At 34.6% G+C, this 16,759-nt stretch overlaps 1 protein-coding gene and 1 long non-coding RNA gene across 3 annotated transcripts; both read left to right on the plus strand.

Moving 5' to 3' along the window:
* Window positions 1-4,414: 4,414 nt before the first annotated feature.
* LOC145621489 (uncharacterized) lies at window positions 4,415-9,115 on the plus strand. The gene is made up of 7 exons (XR_014108428.1): window positions 4,415-4,677; window positions 4,765-4,857; window positions 4,949-5,023; window positions 5,656-6,300; window positions 6,422-6,559; window positions 7,979-8,207; window positions 8,382-9,115. It is a non-coding gene; the product is annotated as an uncharacterized LOC145621489 (long non-coding RNA).
* Window positions 9,116-10,010: 895 nt separating this feature from the next.
* On the plus strand, window positions 10,011-13,512 carry LOC145621126 (uncharacterized). Of its 2 annotated transcripts, XM_081675857.1 has the most exons (9): window positions 10,013-11,398; window positions 11,518-11,966; window positions 12,068-12,161; window positions 12,251-12,343; window positions 12,425-12,523; window positions 12,624-12,758; window positions 12,845-12,951; window positions 13,046-13,118; window positions 13,194-13,512. In XM_081675857.1, the coding sequence occupies exons 1-9, from the start codon at window positions 11,396-11,398 to the stop codon at window positions 13,302-13,304; spliced, it is 1,164 nt and encodes a 387-aa protein (XP_081531983.1). In that variant the 5' UTR covers window positions 10,013-11,395; the 3' UTR covers window positions 13,305-13,512. The 2 variants fall into 2 exon arrangements, with proteins under 2 accessions (XP_081531984.1, XP_081531983.1); XM_081675858.1 differs by lacking the exon at window positions 12,624-12,758 and having other exon boundaries at window positions 10,011-11,398.
* The last annotated feature ends 3,247 nt before the right edge of the window (window positions 13,513-16,759 follow it).

Raw genomic sequence — 16,759 nt, forward strand, 5'->3', positions numbered from 1 at the left:
GGGTTCTTGATGAAATTAATCCCCAATTTAATTTAACACTTAAATTAAATAATTTGATCATGAAAATTCATAATTTTAACATGTTATCAAATAGATTAAATTCTTTAAACATATTACCATCGAAATAAATCAAAAATTAAACACAAATTCACAAATTAGAGTTTAAAATTTTTGAATTTTTCGAAAATTAGGGTTCTTGGGGTTCGAAATTTTCGAAGCTGTTAGGGAAAAAATTCAGATCAATTCAAGGCTAATATGGAGAAAATTAAACACGTTTAATGATTCTATATTGTTAAATCGCATTTAAAATAACAATTAACCCATAATAAATTATCCTCCCTCCTAATTGAATTAAAATTGTGGATTATCAAAGAATTATTACTCAATTTATGTATTTGCAAGAGGCTGACTGTACCACTGTAGGAGATTATAGGTACTAATTGCGGAATTAACATGAATCATATTCATATAGCACCAAAACAAGGATCTCATGCATAACACATAAAGAAGTAAGAATTATACCTTTGAAGCGTGATTCCACTAGTGATCGAGCAAGAATAAGGGAGACAAAGAACCCCACGTGTGATTCCTCTACTAAGTCCACGAGCACGGATTAAACTTCCACTAATGCTAGTTAGTCGTGACCGAACGCTTCAATCAACCTTCAACGGAGATTAGAGTCACGAGCACACCACAACACCACCCACGCACCACCACACGCACCACCAAGGGAGGAGGAACGCATGGATAAGGGGAGGAGAGAGAGGGCCGAATGAGAGAGAGAGAGAATTAGGGTTTGGGATTTCTTGGTTGCTTGTCTGACAATTCACAATGTGTAAATTGTTGTGTCATGCAACCCTAGGCATGGTTTATATTTATAAATCATATCTAGAAATAAATCCATGTGCAAATCCTAATTAGACTCTACTTACAATCCAAGCCCAACCAATAAGGTGTGTCATATACTCATGAGGCCCAATAATGGGCCTCTAACTTGTTTAACCCAATACTCTAGTGTGTGACCTTGTAGGATCCATTCTATAAGGCTTTGGACCATTTAACAAGCCCAAAGACCAATTGTCATATTTAGCAATGGACATTGGCAACCTTATAGTATGAACTTATTATCTCTATAACTGTGATCCTTTGATATACTAGTAATTGCACTTATTGAAGACATAACTCCTTTAGGTACCTAGCAGTGGATGGAGTATGTGCTCATTAAGATTCAGAGAGTAATATAATTTCATCCTCATCTATAGTTCAATATATTACAATATACTAAAAATTCACAAAATCAAATAATTAATCAAAATTGATGATAATTTATAGAATATAGAGCAAAGATCATTGATAAATCACATTCTATTTCAATAGAAGATGATGGTGTATGTATTGACAACTATAACAACTACTATAACACCCAAATTGTAGCCTAAATTTCAGAGTAAAGACTTAAAAATTGGTGAATTGTTAATCACGCCATCAAAGCTGAAATAGGCCAAGCAAAACCATGAAATTGAACTAATTGCGCACAATTCATACACATGCAGACTAAAACCTAAACCAAATCTGCTTCAATTTCAACAAATTAGATCAAAATAACACACAAAAAACAACAAAGAAAACCTAAAAAAACACAAATCATCATCGAACAAAAAAAATTAAACTCAAAAACAATAAATCAACGAAATTAAACAACAACAATGAACAAAAATTAAACAACGAAGAACAAAAAATCGCTCAAAATTAATCGCTCAAAAACAAAAACAATGAATCGCTAAAAAAACAACAATTAATCGCTCAAAAACAACAATTAAACGCTCAAAAATGCAAAAATCAAAGAACGTATAACAATGAGCAACGACGATACCAGAAAGTGGTTTTGTAGCTGAAGAATGAAGACCTCTTTTTCGTTGAAATGTTGCACCACCTCGAGTTCTCGCCAAGCAATTTTGAAGAGAGAAAAATGGAAGAAGAGAAGAGAGAGAAAGTGTGAGGCCTTGGAATAGAGAGAAAATGTGATGTGTCTGATCTTTTAGAGGAAAGAGAGAAAAAAGAAATAAATTCTTGATTGTAATAAATTGTACAGTATGAAGCAGGTAGTAAGCAAGCACTTGACAAACTTAGTCTACAATAACTTTATTGTAGACCAGGTTTATTCAAGAATTTTTAATTTACTAAGCCGAATAGATAATTCGGTTTGAATTGGATTGGATTTCGGTTTATCTCCAAATAATGGACCCTCCTAAGTCCTGAGCTTGGCTCAGCCCAGCAAAGTGCTGGACCAGCACAAGGGTATCACTGACATTTCACACTTAATGATGGTATAAGATACAACATGCAAATACAATATACGTATAACTATACGCATATAAAAACCTTTACTCTCGTTTAACGTTACTCATTCCCCTTTGGTTTTCCATTTTCGCGGCTTCCCTCCAACTGTGTGTTCTTCTTGGTCTTCTTCCTTCGCTAACTCGCTCTTCTCTAAGCTAAGCCCCTCTTGAATTCGATTCTCCGGACAAAGTGGATAACTCTTTCTATAATGAAGCGGCGTGAAGGTTAGTTCTTCACTTTCAATTCAGAAATTGGGCAGGCGAATTTTGGTGTTTATTTCTAGGGTTTACTGTAGAGTGAATGTTCTTTGTGTTTTTTGACTTGCGAATTTGTAGATTAGGGTTGATAAATTTTGAATTTTGTTGAAGTTATGCGGATTGATTTAGGGATTTTGGGGTTTAGGGTTTTTGGGGGTTAAGGGTTTAGTCTAATTTTAGTTTTAATTAGTTGAATTATACTCTGAATTAGTTGAATTATACTCTGAAGTTATACTCTCGAATTTTGGCTGCTTGCATTTTGGGAAGGTGATGGGTGGTGCATGGGTGTGTATTTGCTCTGTTTTTCAGGGTGCCGGGGGTGGTTTGAGCTTTGTTGTTACGGCTGCCCTCAATTATTCATCTTATGGCTGCCTTCAATTATTCATCTTGTTTGTCTGAATGTGTGCATGTCAATAGTTAGGCAATTACTGCAGCAAGAATAAGATTGAAGCAAAAATAATAAAGCCACAAAGAGCACAAATATTCTTGAGCTTATCACAAGATTCATATTAGTTTCATTTTTTAATGCAACAATTAATTTAAAAGAGGGGCTAGCACATTTGTGAAATTTGATTGCTTGTTTGTCAAGTGGGTTTTTGTGGAATTTAATTGTTTTAGTTACTTTATCAATGATTTAGTGAGAATAAGGAGAATAAAGTCATATTTCATGTATATCTTTTTTGTAGGATTAACAGTTGTCTTATATTTTCTGCTTGTTGAATATTAAGTAGGAAGTATACCTGTAAGATTATACTATTGCAGGAGTATTTTCTTTTCTAAAACACAATCTCCAGGTTCATTGTGGGTCCTTTAAACACATCTGCATATATGTATTCTTGTACATATCATCCAGCGATATTTGTAAAAATTTCTTTTGAAAATGCTTTTATCTTGCCTTCGCCTTACTGTTGTTTGTAACCTAAAAACTACACTTGGTGTGGCAAATAAGGTGTAATATGAAATATTCCTTGATGGGCCGCCCATTAAGTACTTCTGAGTTGGAGGTTTGGGTAGGATCCTTTGTACAAACCATAGTGTTGTTCCTGGAAAAGGTAAGACAATGTACTATTGCTATTTTGTTAGTCCAAAAGCGGAAACAAACCTCTAGCTTATTGCTATTTTCTTAGTCTCGACTCTTCACCGCATCAAGTTAGGGTATATTTTATGGCAGTCACACTTTTAGTGGTAAGTAGAGTTAATCTTATACTGTTGGCTGAAAGTTTCTATTACAAAGATCATATATACTAAATGAGTTTTTGATAGGAAAACTATGATTGATTTAATGTTGATATTCTATTTTGGGAGCTAAATTTGACATGATAAAATCTTTTCAGCCTATAGAATTTTCAATTTTAAGACTTCTTCTTTTGTTTGATATGATCATTGTTGGCCATTATCTTTGCTAATTTTAAGTTTCTTGACAGATTTATGAAAAAGAAAGATCTTTTGACATTTTATAAACAAGTGCAAAGCAATTAAGCAACCTAATTTTCATGCTCCTTCAAATTTTCTAAACTTTTTATAAATTCTTTGGTTCTCTCCACACCTCCTCAATAGAATAAAGATAAGATATTGATATTTGTTGATAAATTCTTTGGTTCTCTCCACACTTAGTGCTTTTTGCCTCTTATTTTGGATTTACTTAGGGAGGGAAGCAAAGTTTATGAGTTTGTGTCATGCCTGACCTTCTTGTCTAGGTTATGTGTGTTTCCAGATCATAGTGTGTACAAGTCTTAGGTTCCTAAATTGTAGCTTGTACTTATGTTATTGTGCTATGATTATGCATGCAGGTAGTAGAAAATCAAAAAAGCCACCAGAACCTTCTACGCAAGACAAGGAACCTTCGACATCAGAATCTGATGCTGACTTCACTCCCAATTCAGGTTCAGAATCGGTATCTAGTTGGAGTGCAGATTCAGAAAGCATGATGACTGAATTTGTTGCCCTTCGCCAAAAGGAAAAGGAAAAGGCAAAGGCAAAGGCAAAAGAAAAGGAGTTAAAGTAGAAGGCGAAGGAAAAGGAAAAAGGGTTGGAGAAGCAAAAGTTAAAGGGAATAGTGGCCGACAATGACGATGAAAGTGTATGGATAATTTGTACTTTAATATTGCTTGTTGTACTTTATAATGCAACATTATACAATGCAACATTACATGGTTGATATGTGTAGGAAGCAAGCCTGAATTCCAATCGTCGGATAGCTGGAAAGAAATCCAAGAAATCCTATCTTGGTACAAAGGCACTTGATCCTTCTGAGTATGTGGTGAGTGGTAGTTTTAGTTGGTAGGTTTTTTTTATAGGCATATATTCTGATGGACGCTAACTCTTTCTTAAACTTTTGTTTATTCTAATAGGATAATTCAAAAAGTGTTGGAGGACAAATAAAAGAGGCCGGCAAAGTAATAGCAACCTTTTACGAGCACAAGAAGGTGAATTAAAGTTAATTTACTGTATTAAAGTTTAATTTCCTTTTTAGAAGGTTCTGAGTAGTGATCCTTTTTTTTCTTGTTTTTTTTTTAATTTGTAGTAATCTGTATCATATCACACACACACAAACTGATATACAGATACAATATTTTGATTTTCGGAGCACATACCATTTGTTGAATGCATTCTTTAATCTGAAGATTATGCTTGTGCAATAATATTTAGATCTACTTGGAGTAATTAACTGAGAAAAATTGGCAAAACCTGTGATGTGGAGTTCCTGCTCTTCAGAACTCCCCATGTCAGAATGAAAATTCTCTCTTGATTGTCTGAGCTTTTGTTGTGGCAACTGATTTAGTGGAGAAGAAAATACTTTTCACGTGTTTTTTTACAGTTAGAATTAGAAAGTGCAGTTAAGATAGTCATGATACATGCATCCTAGTTTCCTAGTTATAATTAGTAGTAATTAAATAAAAATATAATAGTCATGATACATGCATCCTAGTTTCCTAGGTATACATAAACTTTGTTGACATTATATGCTTAGATGCTCTCTTCAAATAGTAAATTTATGTCTTGTTTCTCTTTTTAATCGTTTAAGTTGCTGATTTTGTCGTGTTTTTCCATTTTGAAGGCTATGTCGAATGTGAATTGTGCTATGGAGACTTTAGGGAGGGTTTTTGCTACCTTTGACCATAAGAAGAGGCGCATTGTGACTAAGATGGGGTTTGGGAAGCTGTTGTATTGTGCTGGGAAAACTCTCCCTCGACACTTGTCATATTGGATTGCCACCAGAATAGATGTCAAGAATCAAACTTTGGTGACCGTCGATGGAAAAGAAATTTGGTTGAACCCAGTTTAAGTGCGGTGGGTTCTTGGCCTTCTGATGGGGAAAAAGACTCTGCCAAGGAAATGTGTTGATAAGGCTTTAGAAGCCTATTTGTATGACAAGTACGGCACAGCTTTGGGGCAAGGCACTTCTGGAATTTATAGGTCAACTCTACTTAAAGCAGTTGAAGCCCCTTTAGTAGATGATGATGTGGAAGAGTTCAAGGAGCTTTTTGTGGTGTTGTTGCTTAACATTCTCTATGCAACATCCTGTCATAGAGTGAGCAAGAAGCATATGCACCCAGTAGCCGTAGCTACTCTGAAAACGAAGAACTATGACTGGTGTTCTATAGTGTTGGATGAGTTGGTCCACGCTCTACGTGGTTTCAGTAAGAGGTTCTACGCAAAAGGGTGGGCTCCTTGTCTTGGTTGATGTACATATTTTTTGGCGGTATGTTTAAGCTTTGTAAATTTTTTTTTTAACCCATAAATTAATCAACTCAAATTAGACATATCATTTTTAGACAATTATACATGGTGATTTTGATGCATGTTTTACAAATGCACTGCAGATCTTGTACTTGGATCGACTCCAAAGGGTTCCAGTACAATGGGATGTGTTCCCACGCATTAAAGTGTGGACCACCGATGAGCTGAAGAAAGCGGAAAAGGAAGACCGGTTGCCAAGTCGTGATTATGGCAAACTCGAGGTAAGTAATCTTGTCTGTCAAGCTACCTATTAAGCTTTGTTCACAAACTACTTTTGTTGTCAATAGTTTTCAGCCTTGCTTATAGTTATCTTGCTGAAGTGTACATATATTTGTTATGAATCTGCAAGCAATATAATAATTCTTATTATATTGTGGAACTGGGTTGATAACTTGATTATTTTTATAAATTCCTTGTTTCATTATAGTTGCTTATTTGATGCAAATGTCCCCCAAGTATATGCTAAGCACATTTAAGAAAGAAGCATTTGAAACTTATTTCTATGGAAAAAAATTCTATTATGGTATTATGGATGTTTATGTCTGGATTACAGTTTTCATGGCTATCTTATACCTATAAAGTAGTATTCTTTTTGTAGTTTTGTAGAAGGTTTGACTTCTGGAGCTATAGCTTTAAAGAGAGTTGGTGATATTGGATGCAAATATGCAAATTATAATGATGTAATTATTTGTTTTGACCCGGCATTATTCGCTCAGCATTTTTCTTGCTATTCTCACTCCATTATTTTTGGAAACCTTTAATGCAAGTAACCTATATCTCAATCTAACCTAGCATTGTCTCTTTCTGTAGTTGGCCTATAGTTTTTATACTTTCTATCGCCACATTTATATTCCAAGTTTATAGTACCTGCATGTTCCAAAATTGTTATGAAAATATCATTTGAAGAGACTGAGATTTATCAGATGTATTTGGGAACTTTGCAGTGTTGCTTTGGGAGTTACTTTCTTTTGTGATATTCTTTGGGGGTGTTTTGGTTATTGTTCAAGGATGAAATGGATTGGACTATTGGACTTGATACCTAAAAGACCTAGTAGTGCTACTTGACTGTGGTGTTTTGACTGTGGAACATCTTAACATAATTACCCCCCTCCAAAAAAAATATAAAGGACTGACATGTCCTCTCTTCCCTCTTTGGCTGTCCATCAACCCTCTTTGCTTACAACCATATTAATTTGCCCTTCCCAGGTGTGTAAGGGATATAGAACTTTGAAGTATACTTGACAAAGGCTAGCCATGTTGAAGTTTTTATTGATTTAAGACAGTAGCTACCTTCATCAATTTTCCATGCATGAAACCCAAGCAAAGCAAAAGTGAGGGAAAGTATGAGCTTACTTATTTTTTCCAACCAACAAGTAGTACATGAACCCAGAGAATGAGATAATCCATAAGAAAGTTCAAGACTATCTTATGTGATACTTAATGACAAGCAATATCATAATCATCAAGTACATAATTTTCCCTTAGAGCGTGCTTGTATCGAGGGAAACACATTAAATGAGTAATAAAGGGTGATTGATGGTTTCTGAAGGGTGTAAGCAAAGAGGTGTCATACGGTAAGTACATAACTTTTTTTTAATCTTACGATGTGTATTATACTAACATTTTGTCATGTACTGTAGTGCTTTACTGCGGATGAGGTGTCATACGGTATACTTAACCATCCAAAGCGAGATATGGACACTCTCCCGACTAGAAGGCATTGGAAAAGGAGAAGGAATGAAGAGGTGTCTGACTCTTCTTCTGACTCTGAGTCTGAGTTTGAGGACACCGAGGTCGAGTTGGACAAGCTATGTACAAATGTGAGACGCAGGAGGACACACAAGAGAGGAAAGCCAAAGAAGAAAAAAGGTAAAATTTGACAGGAGCGGGTCAATCCTAAATATCAAGTATATTTTTGCTTTGTTAGAATGTTGTTATTTAATTGAAAGTGATGATTTCTTTTTTGCATCCTAAATATCAAGTATATTTTTGCTTTGTTAGAATGTTGTTATTTAATTGAAAGTGATGATTTCTTTTTTGCAGAGGCCGCCATCGAGGTAGATAATGATGCTGCTGATTTTGAGGATGATGTGGTACCTCATGATGATGATGATGATAGGACACCAGGACTGATGAGTCTATTTTATATATATTTTATTCCCCATCCCACGGTCATATTTATGCTTATTTGGGCTCTACGGAGCTATTTTTATTACTAATATGCGTTTTCAAGTGTTTTTGTAGAGTTGGTATTATTTTGTAGGAATATGCAGTTTTATGATAATTCCCGAGCTTATTGAACCACTACGAAGATATTGGAGTCGGATCATATTTATGACCGTATATTTAAAGCCCAGGATCGAGTTACAGAAATTTAGTTCGATGATTAAGGGCTTGATACATGAGGAGGTTCAAGATTTACAAAGCTATTATTATTTTCGGACTAAGTAATGAGGCCACAAATCATAAAATAACACTTAAAATTATTGGCCCAGTTTGTTGGCCCAAACGAAGATACAAGCACCCCATAAGTATTGTTGGGGCGTGTGAACTGGCCGGGCCCGATCGGGCGGTGTAAGCCAAATCGGGCGAGCTTGTTTCCATCGATCCACCGACTTTCGGTCTTCATATTTTGGTGGTTTATAAAACCCGTGAATTGGGGGAAACAAGGGGGCAGCTTTTATTTTTCTGATTGGAGTTTAGAATTCTTTCCGCAGCTTTTCTTAGTTGATGTTTCTATTAGTTGACTTTATTTTTCTTTACAAAACTTTTGCTCAGATTTCTTATGTTTTAGTTTTTATTTACTTTCCTTTTATTCTTTAGTTTTGAGCATTGTTATAGTTTTTACGGAGGTTCTTAGTTTTAATTTTCTTATACTACTTTTGCAGCTTTTGTGAGATTTTGAGTTAACTTTATAAATTTGCCTTGCTTTATTTTGCCAACTTTTATTTAATTCGTTATTCTTAGCTTTTCATTGTTATTATTTTCATTCTAATTGCTTTTATTGTTATTGCGGTTTTATTATTGCTTTCATCATGTCTACTTTAATTGTTTTGTTTAGTTTATATTTAATTATGCGTGAGTAGTTTTATTTCTAGGGTTTATAGGGATCCATAGATAATATGAAGGGGTAATTTATTATTATTGATTGTCAATGCTAGATTAATTTCCTATTGATTGATTTAATACTATGCAATTAGATTAGCGCTGGTTTGATTGTATGAGTTACGCAATATTGATTCGAGATTCGAGAGATGAGAATTAATATTAAGGCCTAGTTTCAATAGGCAGTTTAATTTATAAATGGTTAAGTCGACATTCGAGAGATGAGATTTAATACCGGTAAATTAACTCTGTGATTGTAATACATAGCGAAAGCCCTTTATGATCTGATTAATTGATACATTGATGATTGATTTATATGTTTTACGCTAGAGTATTATTTATTGGTGAACCTATACCCTAGGTCCTTTATTCATTGATTTTCCCCTACTTTTATTTCTCCCTACCCAAATTCTTCGTAGTATAATTCCTTTAAACAACAACAACATTGGTTACCCTGATAATTTAGATTATAATAATTAATTAGGAGTAGAAAGACTTGTTTCCCTGTGGATTCGAGCCTACTTCCCTATCTACTTTAGTTAGAGGACTTAGGTAATTCTTTTGATTAGGGGATATGACTTTACCCTGTCAAGGACCTGAAGTTGTCCCACCGGTCCTGCCAGCCAGTTGTAGAACCGATGGTAGAACCGGTGCAGGTCCAACCAGAGGTAGGATCAAGGGTTGAACCAGAGGTACAACCAAGGGTTGAACCACTAGTACAACCAGGGGTTGAACTAGAGGTACAACCAAGTGTTGCACCAGAGGTGCATGGCCCTCTCCTCCATGACCGTAATCTTGATGACACACATGTTCACACCGATAGTGATCTAGAGTAATTTCATGATGCACGTGACGGCAACATGTCAGAAATTGGAAGTGGGGATGAGCGACTGCCTGGCAATCATGGGATGGAGGCAACTCATGAGTGTATACCTGACAAAGGGAACCCTGTGCATGTGCATGGTGACCCTCAGCAGGTTAACTCTCTCATTACCCTTCACTGAGGTGCAATATAATTGCAGATGGGTGCATATGAGATAATTTTGTGGCTTACAAAGTAAAATTTGTAGTTGTAACAATGTTGTTACAGAATTAGTTGGCCATTATCAGATAATTTTTTGATAGTAATATTTGGGAGAATTTTTTGACACAATATTTTGGTATACCTTTTATGGATTTTTTCATTTTGAGAACAAGTTGGATATAAATACTTATACTTGAGACACTTAAACATTTTCTTTGTTATGAAATGAAATATTGGTGTTTTCATCAATTAGAGAATTTGAATAAGACATTAATTTGATATGATTTTTCTGACAATATTTGTGAGTTCTCTGACATATTCATGCTTTTCACAATCATGTTTGATGTGCATTGATGTACTATTTATTTGATTTGACTCTTCTGAAAATATTTGTGAGATCTCTCACATATTCACGCTTTTGACATTCATGTTTGATGTGACATATCTGACAGTATATGTTATTGATTTGACTATTCTGACAATATAATTGAGTTTATTGATGTGACTATTATGACAGAATAATATCATATAGGAACAGTATAATCTCATTTAGGGACAATATAAGTATAATGCTATTTACATATGTATATTTACATTGCAATGTCAGGTGAATATTGAAGATCTGGATCCGAATGACATTGGTGATGATGAACAAGTAGGATCTGGGATATTGGCTGCAATAAACTACACACCTTGTGATAGTGAAGGGCCAAGTGGGTTGAGAAAGTATGTGCTCAACAACCCGGTGGGAGTGCCTTTTGAACTGAAGCATTCCTTCACTATTGAGGACGTTGAGAATTTCCTCAAACAGGTAGATGAAAGTCCATCCGTTTTCTCTGGGGCGAAGTCTGCCTTGGATGGTAAACATCTAGTCGTTGAACCATTGGAGAGTAGCAAGCAGCCTGGTGATAGTCAAAGTCCATCAGTGATGGTATTTTTTTAATATATACTGTCTTTATGGACATTTTTTTGGTTGTTTGTGAATGTTTTACGGACATTCTTAGTGATCTTAAATGTCAAACAACTGATATCGTTGTCTATTTCTTGCAGAGGACATGTACTAGTCAGGTCGGGGTGGCATGTACGGGTGAAGTAGCTGTGGCTTCCACTTGTCAAGAAGGATTGGCCTCCACTGATCAAGGAGGAGTGGCCTCCGTTGGTGATGTAATTGGGGCCTCAACTGGTCAAGCCACTGGTGACGTAGGGGTGGCGACAACTGCTCAGGTTGCTATTCAGCAACCTAGAGTAGTCGGAGACTACATAGGCTACTCATCTGAAGAGGAACTTGTCACGCCACTTGACAAGCTCACTAAAGCTCAACAGATGGTTCTCAAAAAGAAAAATGAGAGAAGCAGAAAGCGTAGGCAGTTGGCTCCAGCTTTGTTGGAAGCCTCTTACGTCAGAACATGGCGGCCGAAATGTATAAGGAGGTACTTGGATCCACTTTATCACTTCATGATGACCAACACGGTAGCTTCACCAAGGTTCACACATGATGAGTAAGTGTTTACACAAGTTAAATTAATTCATATATCAATAGTTTATAAACCTTTGCATATCTTGGACTTTGCTTATATTTTGGTTATATGTTTTTTAACAGCTCTCAACACATATTCATGAAATGCGGAATGGATACTGTTTCGATGGTTTATGCCGGGAAAATTATCCATCAGAATGGCATGGTGTATGATACAGTTAGCATCGATTAGTTTTCATCTTTATACGTGTCAATCTTAATTTAATCCTACATATATTGTTTTAACACACATGAATTTGGATGCAGTATGTGAGGATGTGTTCAAACCTGTATGAAAAGGTCTGGAAGAAACAGTTTGGTAATCAAAGTCGGAGATTCATGATTGACCCTTGCTTTTCGGTAAGGGAACATTTTATTAAAACAGTTTACATCACTTCATAGTTAGTATATGTCCGTAATTGCCACTAACATGTTATGCAGATACTTGTCCAAAACGGTGGAACGGAGGTTGGCCTGAAGAGGATAGGTATGGCTTACACAAAGAAAATCAGGGGCACTCCTTGGAAAAGAATACATGCGGTAAATTAAGAAACTCTCTTCCCCTTCATAAGTTACATGACATGATTATTGGATAGGGTTTTTTTTCCCACAAATTCATAATTTATTTTTTATCTACCAGATTTTTGTCCCTGTCATGCAGGCCGACCACTGGTATTGTGTTGCTTTTTCTCTAAATAGGGAAGAGATAGTGGTTATGGATTCATTAGATACAGTAACAACTTTAGAGAAGAACAAACATGTGATTTTCAAACTAGTAAGCCGGTGTGCATGCTCTTAGCTATAGTTGATGTAATTTGTGATGAATAAAATATACTGAACCTAATTCATATGCGATTTGAGGCCATGGCAATGGATCAATCATTCTTCTATTTGTTCGACGACTGGAGAGCGTACACCTTCACCAATTGGCCACGACGCGTTCTACCAATGCCACGACAGCAAGATATGTAAGTTCGGGTTGGCTCGATTGTTATTCTCAGTTCATGGTTCTTCTTAATTGTGTACTAACTATCTTGTAAATTATAATTTATATGCATGCAGCCATAGATGTGGAATACATATGTTGATGGCTATTAAGAGAAATGCGCAAACCTTTTTGGCCGAAATGCCAGAGGTAAGCATATGATGTACTAATTTCTTATTGATTTAGATACCAAATACTAGCTCTGATTCTTAATAGTATAACCAGGTTAGGGATATGGCACATGAGAGAGCATGGCTGTTGTGTGAAGATGTGATGTCAGAATTCAACGAAGCTAGGCCATATGTGCAAGAGTTGATTAAGGACTTCTGCCTATAGTTGTAGGGATGATGGGAACACTAGTATGCTTTCACATTTGTAGTTGATGGAGTATTATTTTGTTGCTGCAACATTGATCCTTCACATGCTCTTAGTATGAGCATATTTGTAGTTCAAGGAGAATACATAGAGTACTATTTTGTGACACGGAACTAATATTTTGGACAATTATCGGTGTATTAATTATATTCCCTTACTATTTTAGGAAGTGACATTGTATTACTATTCTAGGAAGTAACATTCCCTTACCATTTTAGGAAGTGCAGATGTGGAGCTAAAATTAACCAAATTGCATTGATCTGTAATATCAAAAATTAGGTAACAATTGGGGTTGTTGAATAGTTAGGATTGTTGAATTGGAGGAGGTAAACAATCCTAACTAATATCCCACAATGTTGTTCACAAAATGACAAGTACATTACTAATATCTGACATAACAACCACAACCAATGAGAAGACCCATTTATGTAAATTCAAATTCTATGTCGCAAACCCATTTATTTTGTAACTTGAATTATTTAACTAAGTCAAAACCCATTATTTAACTTCAATTATTAAAACTGACTTGAATCACCTAAAACTCAACAAACTTGTAAGACAAATCACATAAACAGTTGCCCACGTCATCAATCCCATACCTCATTCGAATTTGAGGTCCTCAATTCCTAATTCGCGTCCATGTCATCAATCCGATTGATCCAAAATTGACCAATAACAATCACTCAGCCACAAAATGAACCAAGTAAATGTACCCACAGTAGATAAATCCGATAAATCCAATGACAGTACGTCATTAAGAACTGACAACAACTAAATCACTTATGAAAATAACTTATACTTCCTCTATAAATGGTGCTTTGCAACAAGGATATTAATTGTGAGATATATTCCTTTGTTGCAAATGAAGTAAATAACTACTTTTACTTAGGAAAAAGGCTATACTCTACATTTTATGGATTTTATTGTGTTTTTCCTAATGTAATGCTTATCAATCAAAATATTTCAGTAGAATTGGGTTAAGTTAAATCAAATTCTAATTGTTTTGGAATCTAATTCATAGTTAAAAGCTGATTGGACCTGAATTGAACTTAACTTAAGGTAAATTAATAATCGTTTAAAGAAGAGACCCTTAAATCTAATTGTAACTCTTACAGAATTATGTATTCATAATTGAATCCAAATTATGAATTCTTATCGGATCCCTTATAATTCAATATTATTAACCATAGTTTTAAGATCTTCATACAAAACATAGTTACAAACTACCAAGTAAGTATGTAATTGATACTAAAATTATAACGTTGATAATAATTGCCAATAATGGAAGTATCATAGATACAAAATGATAATACTTGCCCAATAATGAAAGTATGATAATTAATGAAAGTATGAAAATTATAGAACTAAACCCTCTATTAACCCTAATCCCTAAATTGTAGAACTAAGTTTATATATGACAGTGTATATGGCAACATAACAGTATCCTTGACCTTATAGGTTCAACTGGACAATAATGGCATTGGATTTGTAGTCATTGCCATTATGTAGACTAATGTGAATATATGGTTAAGGTACACTAATACATTGAATCCAAGATATATATTGCCTAGATATATATACTCACATCTGTAATTTAAAAAATTAAATTTTGGAAATTAGGTCCATTAACAGTGTGTTTGGATAACATTAGAGGAAGGAAAAGAAGGGGAGGGAGGAGAAGAGGAGGGGAGGGAAAGGGAGGGGAGAGAAGAATGGTGAGTTTTCCTTCCAAATCTCTCCATTGTTGGAGGGATCATTTTCCTACAATTTAATCCCTCCATTTCTCTCCCCTCCAATTCCCTTCCTTCCTCATTTGTTATCTAAATGAAAGATATCACATCTCTCCATTTCCCTCCCCTTCTTTTCCTTCCATTTCTTTCTATCCAAACACACCATAAAGGTTTAGATTATGTTGATCTAGATTAGCTTGTGCCAATATAATCCATCTGGATTGTGGGTAGTAATTGTTGGTCCATATTCTCCCCTTCACTTTGTCATTGTTGACAAATCAATCCTAAAATTTGGTTTATCCTAGATTCTAATTGTTGTTCATAATCTAAGATATACTGAAATATAAATCCTTTTTAGATCCCTTTTTAAAAGAAATGATTCAAAATGTCAATTAACAATGCTAAATAATCCTAACAATCCCAACAATCCTAACATTGAAAGCATAGTCCAATGTTAATCCTAAATTTGGAGGAAAATCCTAGTTTTCATTTATCCCAATTATGAATCTTTATTGAATCCCTTATAATAAATCAATACTTATTCAAGTATAGTTTAAGATCAAAATAATCTAATAATCTAAACATAGTTTCAAACTATTAACAATGTAATTCAAACTCAAATTAAGTCCTTTGATAATAATTGCCAATAATGATAGTGGGATAAATGATTGCCAATAATACTTTATGTCCTTGATGGTTATGTCTGACATTAAAAAATAAAAATACGACATCAATACAAAAATAAATGACAATACATATATAGCCCTCTAACCCGTCTATTAACCATAAACCCTAAATTGTAAAACTCAATTGAATTATGACAGTGTATTTGTCATAATAACAATATCTATCCCCTTGAAATTCGTATTAGCCCGAAACACAACACAATACCCCAAACCCCTAAACCCTGTGTTAGCTTAAACCCTAAATTGTAAAACTCGAATAAATTATGAAAGTGTAAATGTCATCATAACAGTATCCTATCATAAGAATGTACTGAATTATAAGGATGTTGAATTAGTAGTAATTGTCACTATGTAACAGTGACACAATATTGCTCAAAATATTTAATTTTAAAATGTTAATTTAGGTAATTAGATCCATTTAAGGTTTAGATTATGTTGATCTTGATGTCCATTTGCATTGTGGGTAGGGATGACCAGTATATAGTAATTGTTGGTCCATATTCTCTCCTTTACTTTGAAATTAACAAATCAATCCAAGAATTTCCTTTAAAACATATTGTCATAATGTTTTAAAAAATTATCTTAATTTTAAGATATATTGTCATAATCATAATGAAAATTTGCAACAGTTATCGAATAAATTGTCAGTTGCAATGACTTTGGAACCTACACTACAATGACCTTAATCATAATGAAAATTTGCAATAGTGATCCTTAAAATTGTCCCTTGCAATTACCCTGGACCCTGCACTACAATGATCTGATGCAATTAATACAGTATTGTTAATTCACAATTAAAATTCAACACAACTAAAAACTCTACACTTACTACAAATACCATTCCATTAACATTCCAATGGGGACAACTACAGATAATATACACAATACTAGGCTGTTTGTGGTTTTCTAAGTTCAGCCCCACTGCACACCATTTCTCTGTATGAACTCGTCTTCTACAGACATGATGTCCTCGTTATTTAAATAATTTCTTTCGACAAAC

Source organism: Chenopodium album, chromosome 27, assembly GCF_948465745.1.
Source record: "Chenopodium album chromosome 27, dcCheAlbu1.1, whole genome shotgun sequence".
NCBI classification, from domain to species: domain Eukaryota; kingdom Viridiplantae; phylum Streptophyta; class Magnoliopsida; order Caryophyllales; family Amaranthaceae; genus Chenopodium; species Chenopodium album.

Excerpts from the sequence above, each read along its gene's own strand:
- LOC145621126 (XM_081675857.1), top strand. Across the intron at positions 11,967-12,067 it reads CCAAGGTTCACACATGATGA|CTCTCAACACATATTCATGA; the intron begins GTAAGTGTTTAC and ends GTTTTTTAACAG. Across the intron at positions 12,759-12,844 it reads AACATGTGATTTTCAAACTA|GCCATGGCAATGGATCAATC; the intron begins GTAAGCCGGTGT and ends ATGCGATTTGAG.